Genomic DNA, 23851 nt, shown 5'->3' with positions numbered 1-23851 from the left:
TCTCGAATCAGACTTTTAAAAAGTGAAAACGCTCCTCTGTTTGGTTGCTGATGAAAGATGATGTCATGGCAGTTTCCCGTGGTGAGAATCCCGCTTACACTTAAATAGTTACTCTCAGGTAGCGCCCTTCAAAGTAAAATCCGCTGCTTTAAAAGCGTCGCTTCTTAGCCTTCGTTTGTATGCTACATGTAAAAACAGCCTACATGAGAAAGCGGCGCTGTCGGCCATGTGTCTGTTTAAAATCACAGTTCAGCCATGCAGAAAATGTTTCAGAACTTTTACCAGGTTGTAATAAGTATCAGAGGGACCTTTACGGAAAAATGACTTGGGCCCTTTTCAGACACGAGGCCTACATGTAAAATTGGCGCAGCATTTTGGGATTACAGTGCATGTCTGAAAGTGGAAACAGAGACAGGGTGTACTGTATGTGAGTGTGTGTGTGTGTCCAATTTCCCAAGGCTTTTCAGATACCACAGCCAGACCTCAAAACTATCATCACTGTTCTCGCTCCCATCTGCCAAAGTCATCACCCACACACAGACACTCTCACTCTCTCTCTCTCTCTCTATCAGGCACACACCACACACACACACACGCACGCACACACACACACACTCAAGAAAGAGGTGTGAAATAGCCTTCCCGTACCATTTTAACAGGGGTGGGAACCTGGCTATAAAGTTTCTAACGTTCTTAACTTCTGTCTGTCATTCCACTCATTGGCTTCCTCTATCTCTCTCTCTCTCTCTCTCTTACACAAACACACACACACACACACACACACACACACACACAAATAAACATTTGTTGTTGGCTTGATGGTCTGCTGAGGTGTTGGTTCTTCGAAGCAAAATAAAATGAGGTGAGAGAAAGCTAGTAACAACTACTCTGAGTTTTTAACTGTTTAATTTGACACTATTTTCACTTAAAGATATTTATATTTTTAGATACATAAGAGTTTACAGTGCAGCGTTGCCAGGTATGTTATTAAGTGGCTTTAAGTAAGTACATTACCACAGTACAATTCATCTTAGGAAAATAATGGGAAAAAATAAATCAAGCACAGTGGAGGATAGAAGATAAAAGATTAAAAAAAGAAGATGTAAAGATAGTGCAAGAGTGAAGAAAGTGAAGATAATTAAAGTTTCAGGCTGTGAAAGTGGAAAGGTTGCAAATGAAAAATGAGATGCTGCACGCCCGGGAGTGAATGATGATGGTTGTAGACCAGGTATGTGTTTGACTGTGTTTCACATCGAGAATAGCACGTTGAAACGGTCAGTAAGCAGCTGAGGTTTCACACGTTCCAAGTTCATGTCAAACATGCTTTTAACACAACTATGGCTTTAATTATTTATCTGATTTCATCAGAAAAGACATCACGAGAAAATAAAAGGAAGTAATTCTTCAAGAATTCATTAGTATACTGAGGAAGCTGTTATTGTTCTTGTGCTGGCTAATGTTAGTGATAGTTCAATAGGCTAACACATGCTGCACAGAGATAGTCCGCTGGTTGACTGTCTCTGCTTGACTGTCAAGTCTGACTGGAGAGAAGTCTCTCCTGTCCTGTGTCCTCACCCGCCTTTTTGTTTTACAACAGTCAGAATAAATAGAAATACAGGGGAGCGAGGTGCTAAGTCTGACTGAAAAATGAAACACATGACAATACAAATTTAAAATGCTTTCTTTAACTTGTAAATGCTGTAACAGCGGTCTTGTTTAGTAAGGAGCCGCTGTCTGACATCGGCTCATGTTGCTGATTCAAAGAAGCAGAAAACAAGCTGTACAACATGAGCTAAATCCACGATGAGGTAGTAATGTACACAATAAATCAGGCAGTAAAGTTCTTAAAATAATATATAATTATATATCTATACAAGTATTGAAATTTGCTGGCTTTCTAGTTTAATACAACATAAAGACAACTGACTGTGCCTAAGCCAAAGTCAGTTTTGGTGGGGGAGCAGATCGAGGAGTCAGGGATCAGTTTTCAACCCCTTTCTGAGTGTGTGTTCCCCAGGGAGGGGATAAGGCGAGTTCCTGGATGAGACTGAGGCCTCCAGAGACACACAGAAAGACACACAGACTAGACAAATTTAATTAGCGGCTTCAAAGAGAAAAGGAAGAAAAGAAGAGAAGCGTGATACCTGCAATCAAATATGTCTTTTTGGACGAAACAGTACCTTGGTAGGGAGGCATACTGACGTTCCACTTCTTCATAACGGGGTGCCAACCGGTGATCAGGCCCTCTGCCTGGCATCTGGAGAAGAGAGACAACTTCTTAGTTTTGATATATTAAAGTAAAACAACCTAAATTACATATATTCTCTGCTCAAAATACAAATAAACTGCTATACTGTGGGCCCATAAGCATGTGCAGTGCATGCCCATAAGCCCTTTTCCTTTATATGCGTGTACATGAGTGGGTTTCTCTTTGTGTTCGTGATACAGGGGTAATTTAGGATTGACAAAGGCTAGTTATTAGGGATTACTGGGGGGGTCTTTTTGGGGGGGGGGAGGGGGGGGGGGGGGGGAAATTGGACAAGGCCCCCATCCTAGATTAGGTTACTTCAAAACAGGATGGAGTTGTCTCACACACACACACACACACACACACCCGTCTCATCTCCATCAAGAAAAGAAAAGATTAAGTCAAGCTGCTGACGGTTCAATCTCTACTTCCTCTTTTGCTCTTCATCGCACTGGTTCTCTCTCACCCTCACATGGCATTTTCTCTTCTTCCACTTCTTCCCATTCTTCTCTTTTTCCCCTCTCTCTCTCTCTCTCTCTCTCTCTCTCAGAGATTATCCCGGTCTATTCAGTAGGGAGATTCCAGCTGCCACGGCGCTCCTTAAAGAAGCCGACTAAACCCCGAACGTCAACAAGCCACACACACACACACACACACACACACACACACACACACACACACACACACACACACACACACACACACACACACACACACACACACACACACACACACACACACACACACACACACACACACACACACACACACACACACACACACACACACACCATTTTCTCTGTGAGACACAGTGAATATTGTGAACGAGACTTATTTTAACATAGTGTGGGGTGAGAGAGTGAGATATGATTCAGGTGAGTGTTGCAGTGGCTCTGCATACACGCTGAACTCCGACAGTAAAAACAATACTTATATGCAGCATTGTACAGTCCCTTCAGGGGTCTGTGTAATGTGGAGTCTCTGGAAATAGCCCATCAAATCTAGTCTATCACACCTTTGCCACTTGTTAAATGGCGCTTTTGTTGATAATACACATCTCCATCAGATACACTTGCATAACACGTAACTATTTGTTTAAGTACACCGTTGTACCTCCGAGAGTACATTACCGTAAGTCATCCGAGTCATTTTGCAGCCATAATATCCTGCAGGAGTACTGTGTACACGATGTGCCCACATCATGGAAGAAAGAGTAAACAATTGCCATTAAATCCAAAAGAAGATAATGGATGGAGGGTGAAGACCAAAGGTGGAGGGTTTTTATAGAAAACTAGGGTTACTCTCTTCAACTCAACATAATATTGTCAACGCAAAAGGTGCTGAGAATTAGATAGCCACGGCTTCTTCTTCTCTCTGTGCCCCCCCTCCTCTCTCTGCCGATACCAGGAGGCATATAAAACAGATTTGCTGGCCCTCCTTTCTTTTGAACACCTGTCTTTATTGCTTCTATATCTCAGGTGGAGAGACAGCAGGATATGAGGTGGGAATAGAGAGGCGGAACGAAAAGAACGAAAAGGCATTAGATGGAGAAGAAAGGAGGAAAGAGAGATAGAGCGAATGAGAAGTAAACGACTTCGAATGGAGAAGAGCGATATAGAGAGGAGGAGGGATATTATAAGGCCATTGAGAAGTAGCAGGGGGAGAGGAGGGATGAGAGGTGAATTATAAAACAAGGGAGGGAATGGGGTGAAGACGAGGACGACGGAGCGGGGAGGTGAAAGGGACACCGACGACACAATTCAAACACGATGTTAAAGGAGGGAGCGAGAAATAGCAAGAGGGGGAATGACTGCAACATCCGACGGAGACTGAGAGGTGGGAGAGATGAGTAAGGGGGGTGAGGACAAAGCAGAGAGTCATGAGTGGGAACAGAGGGGAGAGAAAATGAACAAATCGGGGAGGCAGGTTGGAGGAATGAAAACAGCTGAAAGGTAGTTTCAGGACATGGCTGGCATTGTTCTACGTTTTTCTGAAAAGACCAAAACCAAAACTAACGATGCGCTAGCCCGTCTCTCAGTGCGTTCTGACTTCCCTACCGTGTCTATGGCTCTCAAGTGCAGCCCACTGGATTCTATGGAGACAGAAATCTTTTAAATCAGGGAGCAAATACAGAGTTTCATTTTTAAATTAAGGTTGTGTACTTTGCCGCGGATCAATGTACATTCGGTGCACGAGAGTATTTTGGGCGGTGGTATCTACAATCTGTGTTCATGGTAATGAAGGAACATGTCCTCCAGTGCAGTGTTGTGGCTCATTTATGTGTGTTCAATTCGGTTTGGAAGACAATGGGAGGTACAGATGAACAACATATATCATGCTTTGGCTGCACCGGTTTGTTTGTAGGATCAATGTGCTTAGGTGTGAGATGCTGGTGCTCTATTGGTTCTGAATGTCGTGTGTAGAACCTTTTGAAAGGGTAGTGGATCCCGGACCTAACAGGTGCCCTAGTGCAGATAGACTGAGCTAGTATGTGGTTTGTTGCTCTCCTGCTCAGGTGTGCATGCAAACACACACATGGATTATGAGCAGATTACTGTGTGAGGCCACAGACCGAGTAAACACAAACAGACGAGTGTGTAATGAATGTGCATGTGAAGTCAGGAAAAGGGGTTCGACATTTCTACAGACACAGTGGTGTGAGGGTGTTTGGCATTACTTGATATTACAAATATGATATGATAATATATGTGAACTACAAATACGCTCGTTCATGAGAAACACTTTATGATTATGAAGTAACATCGTGCGTCTCTGAGGGCCGGGATGCAGAGCACGCAAACCAGGCAGTAATAAGCACCTCACGCAGACGGGACAAAATGTCACAAAAGTAATGACTTTGTGTAAAATGTTACCTTTTTGATGAACACAAGAAGTCCGCTTGTGTGTACATTTTGCACTTTGAAAAACATTTTTGGCAAATAACGCAAGTCTGAAAGCCGAAAGATGCTTGTAGACAAAAATTTGACAATCCCAAAAACAACTCGGAGATCCCCGGTTTGTTAGTGAGCTGAACAACTCGCCTGCTACGACTGTAGCTGCCTGTATTATTCTGTCTGTAGCTGTGTGTGCAAGTGTGTGTGTGTGTGTGAGATGTCAGATATTAGTAGACTCTCAGCATTCAGAACTGTGACAGGAGTACAGCGCAGGGCAAAAACTATGACAGCTGAGCTTGCATGGGACACACACACACACACACACACACACACACACACACACACACACACACACACACACACACACACACACACACACACACACACACACACACACACACACACACACACACGTGCAAACAATCCATCTTCCCCACCACATAAACAAAAAAAAGCACAATCTTTCTCTTACAAGTGCAGCTACTGTACATACACACATTAGTCTCTTTCATGCACGCAGCCAAACACACCCCCCCCCCACTCTCTCTCCAGGCACACACGCACACGCACACACACATATTTAAACACACTCCCTCTCGCTCACAGAGGGCTGTGGCAGTAGTGCAGCGCACTGGTTGGGGTAATGGTCTAGTGAAAAACCATTTCACGGCATAGTGAGCAGACGAGAGGCAGAGAGGAGAGCGCGGAAGTCGAGCAGAAGAGACTGATACTGAAGGGAGAGGGAGCACACACACACACACACACACAGAAACTGACACACACACACACACACACACTCACGGTTATATATGGAAGTGAGAGAGCGCAAAACAAATTCAGAGAGCTACTCAGTCTGCACGTCAACCTTTGAGAGCACACAGGCGCAGATTTGTAAAAGCAGAATCACATTTGAGCGCGCACTGGTTTCTGTGTCTGCTCTCACATTTCTCCAGCTGTTTCGGCAGCTTCTGAGCACTTGAGATCGCAAAAGGTTGCTTGCCAATCATTGTTGACTCGCAAGCTGCAAGCTGCAACAGCACAAACCCACATGTGGACGTCAGGGTCACGTCTTTTTCACATTCCACACAAGGAAAAGTCAGCTTCTCTGTAAGGAGCAGTTGGCAACCATATGGAATATTGAGGGAGACATTTGATTTACATATTTTATGCCTCTACGCATTCGCATTTAGCATGCAATTTCAATTATTGTGTGTGTGTGTGGGGATCTGCTCTGTAGATTGAAGTTCAGCCACATTCTGGCGATCCATCTGATCCTCTTACCATCCCCTGGTTTATTCACATAGCAGTACGTTGGATTTGCCCCCCCCCCCCCCATTTACAGAAAATGCTGTTGCTCTGAATGTAGCCAGTCAATAATACTCCATAATGGCTGAAAAACTACTTTATTTGCAAACAAATAAAACGTGATTTCAGTCATTTAGAGTCATGTTTTGATTTTTAAGACGAAATAAAACACCACATTTACTTTGAAAGTAGAAGGTAGAGTCTAACAGGTCGTTACGAGCGTGGGAATCCTTGCTGCTGGCTCAAATGTAGTTAGTTCCTCTTGCAGCACAGATCACCTGTTACAAACCTGTCCTCCCTCGCGTACATATCGAATTCTGCGGCATGTGCGCGCACAAATGTTGACAGACTGAGTAGTGCTCAAATTAGTTTTGTGCACTCTCAACTCTCGTTTGTCGTCGGTATACTTCCACACTTCCACACACACTGTAAGAGGGGTTCATCACTCTTCTTTCAACAGACCCTTCAATATACCCATAAAACACACCACCCCATCACTTTCAGCACTGACACACACTCAAAGTCCGCCTCCCTCTATCTTATATTTCCCCCTCTCTCTCTTTCTTACACACAGACACGTTTGGAGGATTTCAAAGGGGTTTAGATCGACATGGAGCATTTGGTAGCCGCACACTGCCTCAATTACTTAGCTTAAATGTGATGTGTCTCTTTCTCTCTTCAACTGTTTCTGTGCTCCTCTTCAACACTTCTTCATGACATCTCTCTCTCTTCCTCTTCATCCCCCCCTTCTGACTCTCTCACCTCCCACTTTCATCCTTCCATCCTCACTCTCTCCCTCTCCGTGTCCACACCTCGTCTTCTCCCTTCGTTAACCAACTCTCCTTAAGTGAAATAAGGGGTTCCTCTGAGTACTCTTAAATCTTCACACTTACTTAAGATCTCTTCTCTCTTTTCTCCCACACCCATCATGCTGTTATATTACTTCTACCTTTCCTCTTTCCAGGCATCCATCCATCATTTATCACTGAATTTACAACTCTCTCTCTCTCTGCTCAATTCCTATTTACTTCCATCCTTCTCCCACTTCCCTTCCCCTATTGTCTTTCGCTACTCCCCTCCCTTCCTTAAATCAATGATGACAAAGAGAAGCAGCATAATCTCCATCAGTCACTTCTGTTCCCTTCCCGTTCTTCCTCTCTTCTTTTGTAAATCTGTTAGAGAGGGGGATGGTGCCCTCTTTTACACTCCCCACCTTCCATACAATCCTTTACTCTCAGTCCATCTGTCTCCCTCCCAATGTCCTTTTCTCCTTCTGTAAATCGATAGAAAAAGATTTTGCTTCCTTTCAGTCATCTCTCAATTGTGCCCCCCCCCCCTTACCCACCCGTGTAGAAATCGATGAATAAGGGAAGGCTTGTTCTAATCCGCATCAGTCATATCGTTCTGCCCAGCCAGCACTTTTGGCTGACTCAATTAAAACACAGCTCTGAAGAGGCTGCGATTTCTTTGTGTGTGTGTGTCGTATCTGCTGCCTATGATATACTTAATGCACAATGCGTGTGTGTGTGTGTAGCCAGACAAAGTTGTAGACTGGTGTGTTTGGAGGAAGGCCACCTGAGGACGCTCTTCAGTGACAGCAAACAGTAAAAGACGAGTAATCATTCTCGTGGTAAAGTGCAACAACGCGAACTCTTTTGACATAATCAAAAGATTGTTTGGACTTGAAAATATAAATCATCATCATTCTAAAGCACACGCCTCGAAACATTAAATGGGTCTCAGATGTGCATACAATTAAAACAATGGCATACATGGTAACACACAAAAAACTGTGATACCGTCCACTTCCACTCAAGCAGTAAAAAACAAGAAGACACGGTAACGCAAGCTTGTTCACCTTCTCCCACAATGCATTGCTCCCTCCCCCCACTTCTCCCCAACCACGCAGACTTCCTTCTGTTCATGCTCCCGCCCTCCATCACAGCATCCCAGGCTTTAAATATTCTTCCCACTATAACTCTCCATCCATTCATTAAATACTACACACCCTCCCTCGGTCCATCCATCCATCCATCCATCCATTCATCCATTCGAGAGAAAGCAGTAATTGCAGTTGCTGGTGAAAAGCCATCCATTTCCACAGGCTAATTACTACAGCCTCTTAACAAAGTAGCACTAAAGGAAAGAGAGTAGACAAGCACACTCATAATTCACTCATTATTCACACACAAGTTCACCTCTGCACACACACACACACACACACACACACACACACACACACACACACACACACACACACACACACACACACACACACACACACACACACACACACACACACACACACACACACAGCTATTCTTTCCATAGTTCGTCATTCTTCTAATGAGTTGACCACGAGACAGTCGCTCTAACAGAGTCAACTACGTCCTGTTCAACATATTCTCAGCCCAATGCGTCAAAACGCGCAGCTTCGTCAGTGCTCCTTCGCTTAAAACTATGACGTTGAGCAACGAAACCACTCAACTAGGACTAGGAAAAGAGCGCGTTTGACGTTAAGCTAACTGGTTGAGAACTCACTGAGTGACAAACGAGTCGACACAAACCACAAGCTTTTCCTAAACCTAACCAAATAGTTTTGTTGCCGAAACTCAACCGAGTTGCTTCCGGTGAAGACGGACGTTTATTTTGAAAAGACTGTGTGCTTGTAACCAGCGGATATTGACACGTGTTGCTGGACAGTTGTAGTAGAGCACAGACACATTAAGTATAACTTTTTGTAAGATATACATAACAGAAAAAATATAACATGGGGAATCGTTGTTGTATGAAATATTAAACAAAAAGAGATAGCATGCATTACTTAGTAAGCTTTAGAGGTGCTTGTAGGCCAAATGTTTTTACCTTTGGACCGATCCAGGCTAACTTTCCCCCCTATTTCCAGTGTTTCTGCTAAGCTAAGCTAACAGGCTAACAGCTAACTACAACCAACAGCCTGGTTGTAGTTTCATATTTAACATGCAGAAGAAAATGCATCTAAGTGGGTGGTGTTTCTCTGTGTGTTTACAAAACACAGTAAAAGCTGTGGGCTGGGGGAAGTTTCAAAGCCAGAAATCCCCGCACCTGGCGGTGTAACCGCTGAGTCATTGCTATTGATCAACCACCCTGTGAAACCTCTGCAGACATACAGCATTTTGGTCACGCTGCGCTATAAGGCTGTAAAATCTCACTCGGCCCTGCTGAGAGTGAAGGTGATAAACAACAAAAGTGAAGTGAAAGAGAGAGACAGAATAAAATAATCACGGGCGAATCGGCTTGTTTGTTTACAACACCAAAGAAGCACCAATCATCTTTATTCACAAACCTCTTCTTACTGAAATGTCAGCGAAGCACTAGAATAAAGGGCTAAAAATTAAGAGGGGAGCACTGTTAAATGTCACAGCGCTGTTGAGCCTCTCGTACAATTAAGACCACAGAAGGTCAATTTTCCCCAAAGCACGCAGCTTAGAGCGTCTCCCGTGAATACAGCGATTAATATTACTCAATGCAAAGCGTATCCTGCTTGTTTACGGTAGGTTTGTGAGGGCGCTTGGTTTGTGTGTCTGTTTGTATGCATATCAGTATGTGGACCTATCAATCAAATTAAATCCTGTTAAAATAATGACATTTAAAGGTTATCAGGTGATATCCCCCAATACCAACATCAAGTCCTATTAATGCCATATAATCAGATTCGTTGTACATTTTGGAGCACATCATGCTGCACTTAACTTTGCCTCTGGTGGTCACAAAGAACTAACTACGAGAAACTTTTGCTTTTTGTTTATTTTGTCAGTTCCTGTGGAGAAAAGCACCAGAGTCCCTTTAGAAAAGCTCTCATTTTACTGCAGCAGAGTCTGACGTCCAGCCTTGGTCCCCGCTGAAGGAGTTTCTGGTGAACCTGAGAGCCGTAAGTTGCATTGTCAGATTTCACTGGGAATCGGATACAGGCAAGAATAACCATCCATAAATAGCCATTTCCTAACCAGTTAAAAGTTCCTTACAATTAAGAGTTAAGCTAAGGCCGTGTATCATAATTAGTGTTCCCACATGATCTTGTTTGAGTTACTTATTTCAGTCCACATAATGTGAATATGTCAAGGGATTTTAGTCACCACAACAAGATTAATGACACGCACACGCACACACACACACACACACACACACACACACACACACACACACACACACACACGGATGAACAATCATCTGATCCTGAACAGTGAAATAGGAGCTAGCTGTGCACTTTTTCATTTCAAAATGCTGCTATTTTTGAGTGTGTACATTTTAAATATACTTATATATTTTAGGGAGAAAGAGCGCGCTAGAGAGAGAGACACACGGAGAGAGAGAGAGACACACACAGGGAGATAGAGAGAGAGAGAGACACAGAGAGAGAGAGAGAGAGAGAGATGGGGATAAATAAATGATAGTAAGAAGGAAGGAAAGGCGACAGCAGAGAGGATAGGATTAGTCTCTGCTGCAAAGCATTTGGAGAAATACACACAATATTCAGCTGTGCGCACGCACACCATACCTAGTACACATCCATGAGGTGACATAGACACATATTATACATGCAGTAAAAAAATAGAGACACGTACATTTAAAACCAACGCACACACACACACACACAGGTTTATCCAATCCTTAGTGTTCTTAACAGTTAAGCTTGTCCTTGAAAGTGCAAGGTGGGGAGTTGATAAGGGGACAGAGAGAGAGAGAGAAAGAGAGATTCAGGGGTGATGGTGTGTATATATATATATAGAGGGTCAGAGAGAAGGATGAGGAGAGGGGGAGCCGAAAAAGTGAAAGGAGATAATTTCCCTTCCTCCAAGCCCCATCCCTGCCACCCAGATAGTATATATCCGTCTACCTCTACCCCCCAACTCTCCATCTGTGTCTCTCACTCATTCTCTCTACCCCAAACTTCCCGACTTAGGAAAAGTTCCCCTTTGAGGATTAGAGGGAACAAAGACAGGTGAATTCCAAGGAAGACTGAGAGAGCGGAAGAGAGAGGGAGAGAGAGAGAGAGAGAGAGAGAGAGAGAGAGAGAGAGAGAGAGAGAGAGAGAGGGAGAGAGAGAAGTAGGGAGGAGTTAAAAGAGGTCGGGGTTAAAGGGGAGACAATTTACCGGATGGAGACGTACAGAGAGGAGAGAGGACATCAAGGATGAGAGCAGGGTCAATTTGTTTTACTCCCTCTGCCATTTTTTTTTATAATGTCAGCGCCTTAGGTAGGAAAATCTCTCCCGGTTTTAATACTTGTGGTATTTATTTCTTTCTTTCTCTATGATATCTCAGGAGCTAGACTTAGCATAAGACCATAAGCACATAAGAGCAGCACAGCCACCTTTCCAATGTGTGTGCGTGTGTGAGAGAACGTACGCATGTGCCGGTGCATGTACAGAAACCCAATACCAGCATGAAAATACACTTTTCTTTGTGTGTCTGTGATTGTGTGACGGTGGGAGCAGGTGGCTTCAGTGGCAGGTTAGATGGAGCTGGAATAGGATGAGAGTGACACTGTCCCTCTTTGCCTCCCTCACACACTTTCTTCCTCTTTGAGATGATTGGCTCTAGTCGGGGGGGTAGTGATGGCCGTGGTGTCTTTTGATTCTATCCTATATTTTATTTTTTTTCATCTCTTCTAATCTCATGAAAGTCTTGACCCCTTCTCTCCTTTTCTCTCCCTGTGTCATCCCGTTCTAGCCTCTACATGTTTTATATCTTGTCCTCTCCACTTTTACATTGTTCCTTTCTCTTCTCATCTCGTCCGTTTTCTTCTTCTGCTTCCTTTGTCATCCATCCTTTCCCTCCACTGTGATATGTCAGTTCTGCTTTAAAAGCTTAACCTGCGTTGGCTATCACTCCCACATTGATGAGACAGGTTTTATTACAACAATGACAAAACACTACACGACAACCTATCATGAGTCTGGACTTTCTTGGATGAAGGTCTTTTTACATGAATAAACGGAATTTAATTTAAAAGGTGAACTATGTAACTATGAACCGTGAGTTTTATGATCTGTCGCATACCTAAAATTTGCATGAAATGTAGAGAGAACTATGTTAAAATTGAAATACAATTAACTAAGTGTATTAATCCAGTATTGACTATTTCCGCCTGTATGTGTGCGATGTTTGTTCATGTGCTGTGTATGACTGTGCACAGAAAAAGGATGAGGTTCACGGGCAAGAGAGAGAGAGAGAAAAAAGAGAAAAATGGACAAAAAAGTGTGGAAAATGGAGGCTTGATGGCGGGATGACATGCTGTGGAAGGAGGCAGAAATCCACTTGCTACGCTGAGCTTTTGTTCGGTATGTGGACCTGAATCCATGAAGAGATATGTACACATGTACAGAAACACAAACACACAGAGACCCACCGTGAGTTCTTTCAGTGGGTCTCGCATGAAAAGAAACGCACACAAACACGCACAACCATGAAGCCTTTAAAGTCTTTTCTGACCTTCCACAACCCTCTCTTTTCTAGCAGTCAACTTTTCCGAAAACTGAGCAAAAGCTGCTTGTTTGACCCTATTGAGAAATACAATTTACCTATGTCAGTCTGCATCTAAACTGTAGAAGAACTACACTCTCAGGGACTGCGTGCTGCAAGCACACGATTCTCAAAATCCTGACAGAGAGATGAGAAATATCACTGAGCAGGATTCAATCTGTCTCAAAGCTCTGACTTGGCTGCAGGGTCAGATATTACCTCCAGTACAAGGGTGGATAGTGTCATCTATCAAAAAGAAATGGAGACAGAAGTTTTTCTCGCCGACACAAGCAGTCTGCTGCAGATCGGCCAGGACTTATAGCTGTGGTCCAGGTGGGGTAGAAGGGGGAGGGGCAGAGAAAGCAGGATGGGTGGGAACGAAAGAGAAAAGTAAGGAGAGAGCGAGACGGGGATTAGAGACCCTTTGAGAGGCAGTCACTTAATTTCCTGGCCAACCTGGCTATGATTATCTCCTGGGTGGGAATGGAATGTTTGATGTCCTGGAACCAGACTAATCCTTGGTGACTAACCTCCACCTCTCATTTCCTCTGGATTAGCTCACTCTGCTACTTAATAAAAACAGGTGGAGGTGGATAGATATTAACCTACGGCGAGAGAGAGAGAGAGAGCGGGAGAAAGATTGGGTCTCTATTTGCTGACTGTGAAGACTGTCCTAAATAACAAAATACCCCACTGGCCATTTGTTCAAACATTTAAACTTAACTGTCTGCGTGGACCTCTTGTAGCTGTTGTGAATGATGACAAGATGGAGGTTTATAGTGTGAGGTTGTTGCTGGAAAACCCTGTGAGAAGAAGAATGTGGTGGACAAAGCCGATTGCATCTAATCTGAGCCTAGAATGCAGTGTGCGACATACGGCGGGGGGGGGTGCCGAGACCCTTTGATCGATACTTCAGACCCCCTGAAAGCCTCAATTGCAAAATGAAAAGAGATAAATTATCATAACACAATCATTTACCCAGCAGTTTCCATTATTCAAATGGAACAACATTTATTCACGAATATGAATAGTGAGTCTGAGAAGCGATTTTCCGGTGGACGGGATCGGGGGTAGACGGGACCCCCGGATTAAGACCGGGTATTTCACACACTGCTAAAATATACCGGCCATCTGAACAACTGCATGGCCTGTTGCCCTGTCAGTAAACTAGCTCATTGATGTTTTCCTTGTTATAACAAACAATATAAATTGCAAGCTATGTAGAAATGAGTGGAAGAGCCTTAACTCTAAAACATAGTTTAAGATGAGGCTATGTGGGGCTGCACTTTAAATAATTGTAACTAATTATATGTTGGTTGGAATTTCAAAAATTCTAACTTGATTTTTGGACAAAATGACAGATTTACCAAATAATTATTTTGACCATGATCTGTATGAACTCTCCTCTAAACTCTCCTCTAAACTCAAATAATGACGCTCTCCCTGCCAAGTTGCTGCAGTTGAGTCGTTGGGAGTGAGACTGGGTTAAAACGTGAACGTAGAGGCGGTAGATCGGAAAACAGTAATATCGATAACGCTTGTAGTACTTAATTGCAACGGTTTTGGAGGGTACTGAAAATGAATGTGGGTTTCCAAATGAGAGAACGCTCATATAAGTTAAGGATAAGTTCATTAAGCGCTGTTACAAATGAAACACAAGAACATCCACACTCGGGCTTATCACGGTAACCAGCTGGCTGTGACTTCTTGCCTGTTTGGATTGATACTTTGGTAAAGCTGAGGGTGACACAGTGCCTCCAACAATTTGGGACCTCATGATTGAGGGTTACTTGCAAATTCACACGAGGACTGCAAGGACTAGCAACTCCCACAATACACACTTTAATCACGAAAAAGCTGCAAATGAACCAACACATTTTCAGAAAAGCTGTGCTCAACAATCTTTTCCCGTTTTGTTTTTTTTCTCACCAGATTTCTCTCAAGAGGGAAAGTCTGAAGTGTTGCCAGGTTACTATCCAATCTGACCAATGACATGTCACTTGACCCTTCTCTCGGCCAATGCCCTGCCTCCAACAACCGGCTGGGCCCCAGCTGGCCAATTAGCTCGCCTCTTAGTGTGGAGCTCGGCCAATGAAAAGCCCTGGGAGACTTCTGTTCATCTGAACTCACAGATGGGAGGACAGAGAGGGAAGGAGAGAGAGTGTGTGTCTGTGTGTGTGTGTGTGAGAGAGAGAGAGAGGGTGTGAGGGACTTGGCCTGAATTCACTAACACTATTGAGACATCTTCACTGAAGAGGTTGGCTAGCTTTGAGTTAGCAGTTGGAGACAGATCTCTCTATTTAAAAGCGAGCAATGGGAGAATTACAATGCTAGTATCAGAAAAAAGGAAACCAAACTGCCAACCTGACAGATTTTAAGATGGAGATGACCTATTCTTTTATTCTATTTCTTCTTTCCTGTAAAAAACTACATTTTGAATGTTGACAGTTTGCAAAAAAACACCTTTTTATAACAATGCGTTATCACATTTTAGTCAGTCAATGTTCATTTGTACATGAAGTATGAAGCACAACACACCATTTATAGCTTATTTGCCGGTAGTTTGTGGTTGTGACTGTGTGCGTTCTGTATGGATGTGTTTCACTCAAACTACTTATTTCCTGTTGAAATCATTTTCTGTCTACCTCTGCTGCACTTTAGAACTAATAGAAATGACTACGGCAGGCCAACGTTTTACTGTCCATTAAGTCTAATTCAAAGAAGAGCACTCCAAAGTCAAATTGGCTAATGGTGAGAACTCCAGTGTTGCATGGAAAGGCCTAAAAATTACCGAGTTGAAAAGCTGCACAGAGAAAATACTACCAAATGCAGACCAGAGTGGAACTTGAAAAGCTTCCCTTGCCTCACTAGTTTCACTGATTTGGAGTGAAACTTCTGCCAGCATTTTAGCAGTATGTCTCTTTTTTTATCACAAAAAAACATTAAGTGAAACTGACTTCCTTTCAGTCAGCGTTTTGGACAGCTGTATTGAAATGCCACACTTACATAAGCTCCCCCCCCCCCTCTCTCAATATCTCAGCGTGCGACTGGAGCTTCCTCTATTTCTTTGCAACTCTTACTAAATCTTTCCCTGACACACACTCTTCCCCGTGTTCTAAGATAACACTTTCGCTCTCAATTGCAATTTCAGTTTGCTTTATTGGCACGGCATGAAAGCTCATCTTTGCGGTCAGGGAAGTACAAGAAACAAATAATAAATAACACAAATGTGTTCGCAGAAATGTTAGTTACAACGAATTAGTAAAAAAAGCAAACAAAATAGAGTATATCTTGTATAAGCGGTGCATGTTTGTGTGGATGCATTCGTCTGACATGCAGCATCCATGTGAAGCGTTAAACCAGACCGATCATTGCTCTGCACACACGTACTAACACAAAGCTGTCTGTGTGTGGATGTTTCTTACTCCAGGCTTCGTTGATCCAGTGCAGCGTTGCCTGTCCCAGCTCACATCGAGCAGGGGGCGGGGTACGCCACAGGGCTGATTCACATAGCCAATCAGCTCACAATCACATCCTCCTACGGGCAGTTACCGATCTAAAACATAAAATCTACAAAATAATTTATGGCTCCCAGGTGGACAACAGTGAAAGGAACAAGAAGGTTTTGAGGCCCTTCATTACCAATAAAATCCTGGGGTGGAGATATTGATAAAAAGATCGTGGAGTGAGAATCTGATCTCATGCATACTTCAGACCAGGCACACATGCTTGTGAAATGATAAGGTGAAAGACGTTAGACCTCTCGAGGTAAGGAGCAGCCATAAACTGTGACATGCAAACAGATGATGACTGGCCTTCGTACATCCAATCATTGCTCAGGTATCTGCAGGAGTGGGTCCCGTTTCAAAGTTCAAAGTTCCTGCTAGCGACCACAGACATTAGCATAAAAGATGTTATCATAACCTATGCGATGTCTTAACTAAGCTGATATATCTGATACATATTACACCTATCCTGCAGCTTTGAAGTACTCAACAGGCAGATAAAAGAACGTTTGTGTTCCTGATGCTACTCAACCTCTCCCTGGCGTTCCAGCACTCTCTCTTCTCTCCGTATGACTTCCAGGTGACTCTATTTTCCGCTCCCTCACTCAGTCTCTTTGACACCCAGACTTTCTTAACCCTGCTCTTATTGTGAAACTCACAGACTCTCACTACTGTATGACTCTCAATCTCTCCCCGTCCTCTCCTCTTCAGCTCTCAGTATTTCTTATCTACCACATGACTCACCATATTTCAATGTCAGATATTTCTCTCTCAGAAGCTCAAGAGCTGCATGCTGCTTTAAGAATCGCTGACAATCTCCAAATACATACACGCACACTTCACCCACGCCTGCTCACACACACACTGACAAATGTGCATACAGTGTCCTCACAGGTACACATATTTCACACTTAGAGGTGTGTATGTCCTCCACAGCTGAACCAACAATCTAGAAAAATATGTAACCACACACACACACACACACACACACACACACACACACACACACACACACACACACACACACACACACACACACACACACACACACACACACACACACACACACACACACACAGCAGTTGGCTATCTATCCTGTCCACAGTGCAGTGGCCAGTGGTGATAACACTCTCCATTGGACCAAAACTCATCACTCTTTACACATATACCTGGTGGAGACTTTGTGTGTGTGTGTGTGTGTGTGTGTGTGTGTGTGTGTGTGTGTGTGTGTGCCCTTTGGCGTCTATCTCAAAGCCTGAATAAAAGTCATGAGAGCTAAATAGAAATCAAGATTTGACAAGATGTAACAACGTCAAGATGCATGAAATATGCCTGAAAGGAACAACACACACACACACACACACACACACACACACACACACACACACACACACACACACACACACACTTAGACAAACAACCATGGCCACAACCGCAGATATGTTTTCAAAGAATGTGACCTCTGCATCGCAAACTGTATTATTCAAACCATTTCTGCCAACAGCACGGCTACAAGAGAGGCTTTCACGCTAGATTAAATGATGATTTCTATTTTTGCATGTGATATTGATACGGCCGCCTTTTGCTGAATATGCATATGTTCCGGATGAAAACACACACAGGGCTTGTCCATGCACACATACTGTAGACAAAGCATGGACATTTCAAACAGAAGAATGGCAGGTTTATTGTTTTTTTCTATGGTGAAGATCAAGTTTAATATTGCGTCTTTATGTAGTTTTATAATAATAATAAAAAAATGCATTGCCATATGTCTTTCTTTTACTTGGCTGACCCCATTTCCACATATATCCTCTTGATATATGACACAAAAAGCAGCATGTCTCCTGCCCTCTTATCCTGTGCAGGATGTGTTTGAGCTGGAGTCTGTCCCAGCTCACATGGGTCGCGAGGAAGGGTCCACACCGAGGGCCAGTCTATCATACAACCATTCACCCTCTCACTCACACCTACCGTCAATTCAAACCTGCACTGTCTGTGGGAGCAAACCAGAGCATGCACAGGAAGCACAAGCACGGAGAGAGCACCCGAAATCCACACATAAAGAGGAACCAGCGTCTTGCTATGAAGAAAACCACCATGTCGCTCTGACTCCCTAATTTGCTGTAGGAAATGAATTATTATTTTTGTGTTATTTTGGTACTACTCCAAGTCCAGACTCGTGCTTTTTATTTTTCATTTACAGGCTGAATGTGGCACATTGTAGCTGCACAGGCACGCCATGTTGTTGTCACATGCATTTCCACAGTGCTCTTCCCCCCGCACACCATGCTTGCTTACATGTAGCTATACTTACATATATGTATAATGAATATATTGTTTTCTTTTTATTATTTATTTATATCATCATTTGTACTGTAGTGTGTTCACGTTGTATCGATCTCTGAACATAAGGACTCCCTTCGTCTTTTTATTTGTCGAGCTCCTGTTGTTGTGCTTCCCTGTGTTTGGCACAGCTGTGTCAGAGTTATGTGAGCTGTGATTGGCTGGGACTGAATTCATTAGTCACCACACCTTCCCTTTTATATTCCACTTCACCCAGCCCTTCTGCATCTCGCGCTGGTGCACCCACGTGAACCAAAACGCTTGGAGGCGCTCACACAGTCTGTGTCCAAGACACTTCGCTCTCGTCATTGCACGATCAGAAGAGGGCCCATGGACCATCTCTTTGCTTTTTAAGTCAGGAAGGAATGGAATGGCAACAGAAGCATGCGAGTTCGACGGGAGGTTATTGGTCCTTAAAAGGCAATTAAAAGGAGCACACAAGTCGTATTGTGGTGGTACTAGTTTAAATCTAAAATCATGGATTAAAGGCTTCTTCAGTTTGTCGTGTCAGGCCCCACATGATGAATGTTGTCGCCCACCCCGAGACTCATAAACAAATTACTGGAGCAGTCATGCGGGGACCCAACAAGCACAGATTCATGAGCAGTTCTGGATCATGACCCAGGCGTCATGAGGCCAGACTGCAGGGAATCATGCATGTTAAAAACAGATAATAAGTCGTGACATGTTGACTCACTCTGCCCTGCTGGATGAGAGAGGACACAGATCACACATGCCAGTGAGGGAGTGTGTGTGTGTGTGTGTGTCTCTGTCTGTCTGTGTGTGTTTTTTAGAGGAAATATGCAGACATGTTTATGAGTTAATGTGAAAGCATGCGTTCATTCTTGCGTGCACTGTGTGTGTGTGTGTGTGTGTGTTCTGGCACATGTGTTTGATGTATGTGTTTATCCTTGTATTCTATTGTGTGTGTGTGTCAGAAATCCAGCGGTCATCAGACCAGCCAGGCACCAGTCAGTCCCAGACAGCGAGGTCAGAGTCATTCACTAATCATATTAACATTCCTTCATAATGACCCAATGCATAACTCCCCCTTTTCAGTCTCTCTCTCCCTCCCTCTATCCATCTGCGTCACTCATGCTTTCCGTTTCACCCCCTCCATGCCGCCACGTCTATATTTCTTTCTCGATCTCATCGCCTCCCTTTCCCTGCTCTGTTTTAACTATGCTGTCCATCTCTGACCCTCAACAGTTCTCTCATCTGTTGACATCACTCCTGTATGTTTCCCCTCCCCTCTCATTTCCCCTTCCTGGACTCTACCTCTCTCTCTCTCTCTCTCTCTCTCTCTCATTGTAGTTTCATCCCGTCTCATTTTTCTTGTCTCCCCTGTTGTCTCTCAAAAGACCATGTGTATTCTTAATCTTAATCAGCTCCCAGGTTACCGTCAGTGTTTGAAACCTTTTTTATTTAACATAATCCTAAAACTGGGATTTAGTTTAATAAAGGTTTAGTCTGAGTCATTTTTAAGGAGTTATTATTTATATTACTTTTCTTATCTAAGTGCCTTTTTTTATAAACGTTTCTAATAATGTTTTGAAACGAATTATCTTTATTTAAAATTGTAATCAGTTCAGATTATTTGATTTGATTGTTTTCATCAAAACTGGGTCAACCCATGAATGATCAGCTTTTTAGGTTTTTAGCCACTTCTGCATATTGTGTAATTATTTATATTGCTTTATTGAATATTCTGTTGTATGCACTATTAAATAAATAAAAATAAAAATCTTAATTTGGAGAATTGACTTGACTATAACACAGTTTGTGTTATATTGAGTTCAATGAACCAGGGACCACAAGTTGGTGTTTTTGGGTGATGGGGAATTATATGTGATGCTTTCATTAGGGGACTATTTTTTCAGTGTAATACTGCTGAAAAGTGTTTATAAAAATTCTGAGGCAATTATTCAACCAACACCAGCACTTCGGTATTAGTATTAAAATAACCAAATCATTTTTCAAGGAACCTTTCAGGCAAAAATTGTTTCTCGCTTCTCGGATTTGATGATTTGCTGCTTTTCTTTGTCACTTAAACTGGATCTCTTAACAGCACATTTAATGATGTCACATTGAGCTCTGTGAAGTTATGATGGACCTTTTAGAAAGATTAATCTTATTGAAAAAGATAATTTATTATTACAAAAAGAAAAAATCATTAATTAAGAAGATAATTGCAAATGAAATGAGTCATTAGTTGAAGCCCTAGTTAAGGTTTATTTTACATTAACATGGTGAAAAAGAAAGGAAAGTAATAAAGTGTCTATGCTTCTTTAGATAGATTTATTCCCACAGAGTCAGACATCATTCCTGGGAAGATAACCATATATTCCTGATCCTAAAAAGAGAAGCATAACTCTGCGGTTAGATTTTCAATACTTTGGTGAGAAAAGGAGAACATGGCACACTGTTAGATGTTAGATGTTCACTCCAAGCTTTTTCTGGATCAAATGTATGTAAAGGGCCGCTGCGATTCCATCAGTGCGGTGAGACTCACGGCTGCAGTGCGTTGCAAGAGTGAGACAGAAGTATGCTTACCGTGGGTCATGTTGGTGTTGTTTTAGGTATTTTATACATGCTTGGATAATGTGTGTGTGTGTGTGTGTGTGTGTGTGTGTGAGGGGATCTCTATCAGTACCAGGTTTGCTTCCACTATTCTCCAGCCAAACCAAATGGAGGCTGTGTGACTTGGCCTAGACCAGTCTGACTCAAAATGGTTATGCATTTGGCTTGATGTTCTACAGTTGCTCTAGCTGCTTTCATATGAGGCTGAAGTTAACTCCTCACTACACACACACACACACTGAACCTCGTCTTCCCTCCTTCACAGGGTTTTGAGTATTCCTCAAACTGGAATCACTTTAGAGGTTTCTCTACATTTTCTCAGTTGCCACATGTGCCATTACGCCATTCCACTCCAGCACACACATCAACGCACACACCCACGCTATCTTATTCGGTCAGTCAGTGTGAATGATTTGACCGTTAATGGCTCCAAATCTTTGACGATGAGCCAGTCCTTAATTGCTCCAGTCAGTCATAACCACCGAACCTTGCTGAAGATTACCTCATGACTCAGTGTGTGTGTGTGTGTGTGTGAGAGTTTAGCTCAATGGTGCAGTGGTCCAGGGGGACCTGAAAAAAGACAGAAAGAGAATGTAGGGGAGACAGAGGAACAATAAATGTCTGAGCATCAGCGTGTCTCCATTATTGACTGGGACACTGACAGGATGTATATCATATCTGTAGTGTGTGTCTGAGTATGTCTACGCTAGTCCCAGCAGACGCAGCTATGTGTCTGGGTCCACTGAGTCGGCACTGATCCCATCTTGTCTGACTTGGGGATTACAACCTCATGACCTGCTGCTGGTCGTGCTCACATACATCAAAACACACACACACACACACACACACACACACACACACACACACACACACACACACACACACACACACACACACACACACACACACACACACACACACACACACACACACACACACACACACACACACACAGAGAGCAGGGCGGGATGTAGAGAATAAAGAAAGAGAGGTAAAGAAAGGGAGTAACGGCAATAATAACAGACAAGGAAGGATGTTCAGGGAATATTCACAGTGCACGTGTTCTTCCCTGACTTCTATGCAATGCAGAACCTTTCCACTTGAGGAAACTTGATAACTGGATAGTACAGCTTTGCTACTAAAATGCATGCTAAAAAGAAAAGTTGCTCAAATGTAGAATATCTCTCTAATTGCTTTGCATTTGCCTTCTCCTCTCTCCCTTCTTATTTCCTCTGTCATGATCCCTCCTGCTCTCTCTCTGACTCGCAGTTGTTCAGGGTAAGCCACGTTTCCTCCCTGTTCCATTAGATTCAGCACTATTTGTACCGTTCCAACGTGCTACTTGTCCTTATAAGGCCAGAGGGAGAAACAGCGTCGGGGCTCAAGCCCATGATCACAGAGGAAACACTGAAAAGTATGTATTTGTCTGCAGACACATGGCTATGTACACACACGTGCGTGATCAAATGTTTGCATTCAAATGTGTGTGTGTGTGTGTTTCTGATGGGGATGGCGTCTGTCATTCCTGCGCCACATAGCCTTTGTAAACCAGCTTATCGAAGTCATTCACCAGTCTGACATAGCATCTGTATTAGCACTCAGCTCCTCAGGGAGAGCACGTTTTACCCTGCTGTTTCTGCAATAATGCTGATTTGTCAGATGATAAATTCTATGTTGGCAATCTCCAGAGATGCCAAACACTAAACATTATCCAATTTGAGCAATGGGTAAAATCTGCAATGCGATTGAATTCTCAGTCGAACCTGTCAGCAAAGTAAATAAAGGGCCTTTTCTGCAGGAACGCTTGGCGAAAGGAAAGTCCTCTGTGCCCGAAAAGTCGCTCTCATGCAATCGAGCCGCTAGTTAAATATAAGTTCATTACACCGAGGCTGCATTCAGACAGAGAGAGAAAAACAGAGAACATATTGTCTGAGCAATGGGTTCTAACAGCACTAATGAGTTTGAACTTGGCAGCGTATACGTGTGTGTGCAAACATGCATGTGTGTTTTAAGTATGTTCACGTACTGCATGTCTTACCATGCCGGGAGGCTGAGATTGTTTGCATATTTATCTATGTGTCTTTGTCCATGTTTAAACTTGTGATTTGTTCTCTGTGTGTATGCACGTGATATTAGGTGTGTAGGTGTGTGTGTGTGGGAATGCTGATTGAGTATCCCCTTCAAATCATCAGATTTGAAATGCAGTCTGGGTGATGTGGTACAGTATATTCCAGTGAATTTATGGTCACCCAGAGCTGGCATTAATAATGGAGACTGGAGAAATATGGCCTTACCGGGCATAGTCCGCATATTTCTTTTTCTCCTTCTCTCTCTTCATTTATCAAATTCTGCTTTCCTCATTGCACTTGCTCCGACTACTGTTATGTGTGTGATGAGCATAAGGTTTTTTTTTCCCCATCCTCCTCTCTGTTTAAGTGCTTGAACTCTGTCACAGGAGGATATGTGTAA

The 23851-nt window shown here is 43.1% G+C and overlaps 1 protein-coding gene across 1 annotated transcript in view; it reads right to left on the bottom strand.

Moving 5' to 3' along the window:
- Positions 1-23851, bottom strand: part of LOC142969641 (partitioning defective 3 homolog B-like) — a 171639-nt gene that overhangs the window by 18996 nt on the left and 128792 nt on the right. The window contains exon 23 of the mRNA XM_076109639.1: positions 2181-2257. Coding sequence (XP_075965754.1) covers positions 2181-2257 — 77 coding nt within the window. The remainder of the gene's footprint in view (positions 1-2180; positions 2258-23851) is intronic.

This window comes from Anarhichas minor, unplaced genomic scaffold, assembly GCF_050575085.1.
Source record: "Anarhichas minor isolate MPS153535 unplaced genomic scaffold, ASM5057508v1 ptg000004l, whole genome shotgun sequence".
Classification (NCBI taxonomy): Eukaryota; Metazoa; Chordata; class Actinopteri; order Perciformes; family Anarhichadidae; genus Anarhichas; species Anarhichas minor.
The sequence above is the reverse complement of the archived record's forward strand: the minus strand, read 5'-3'. Positions and strand labels throughout refer to the sequence as shown.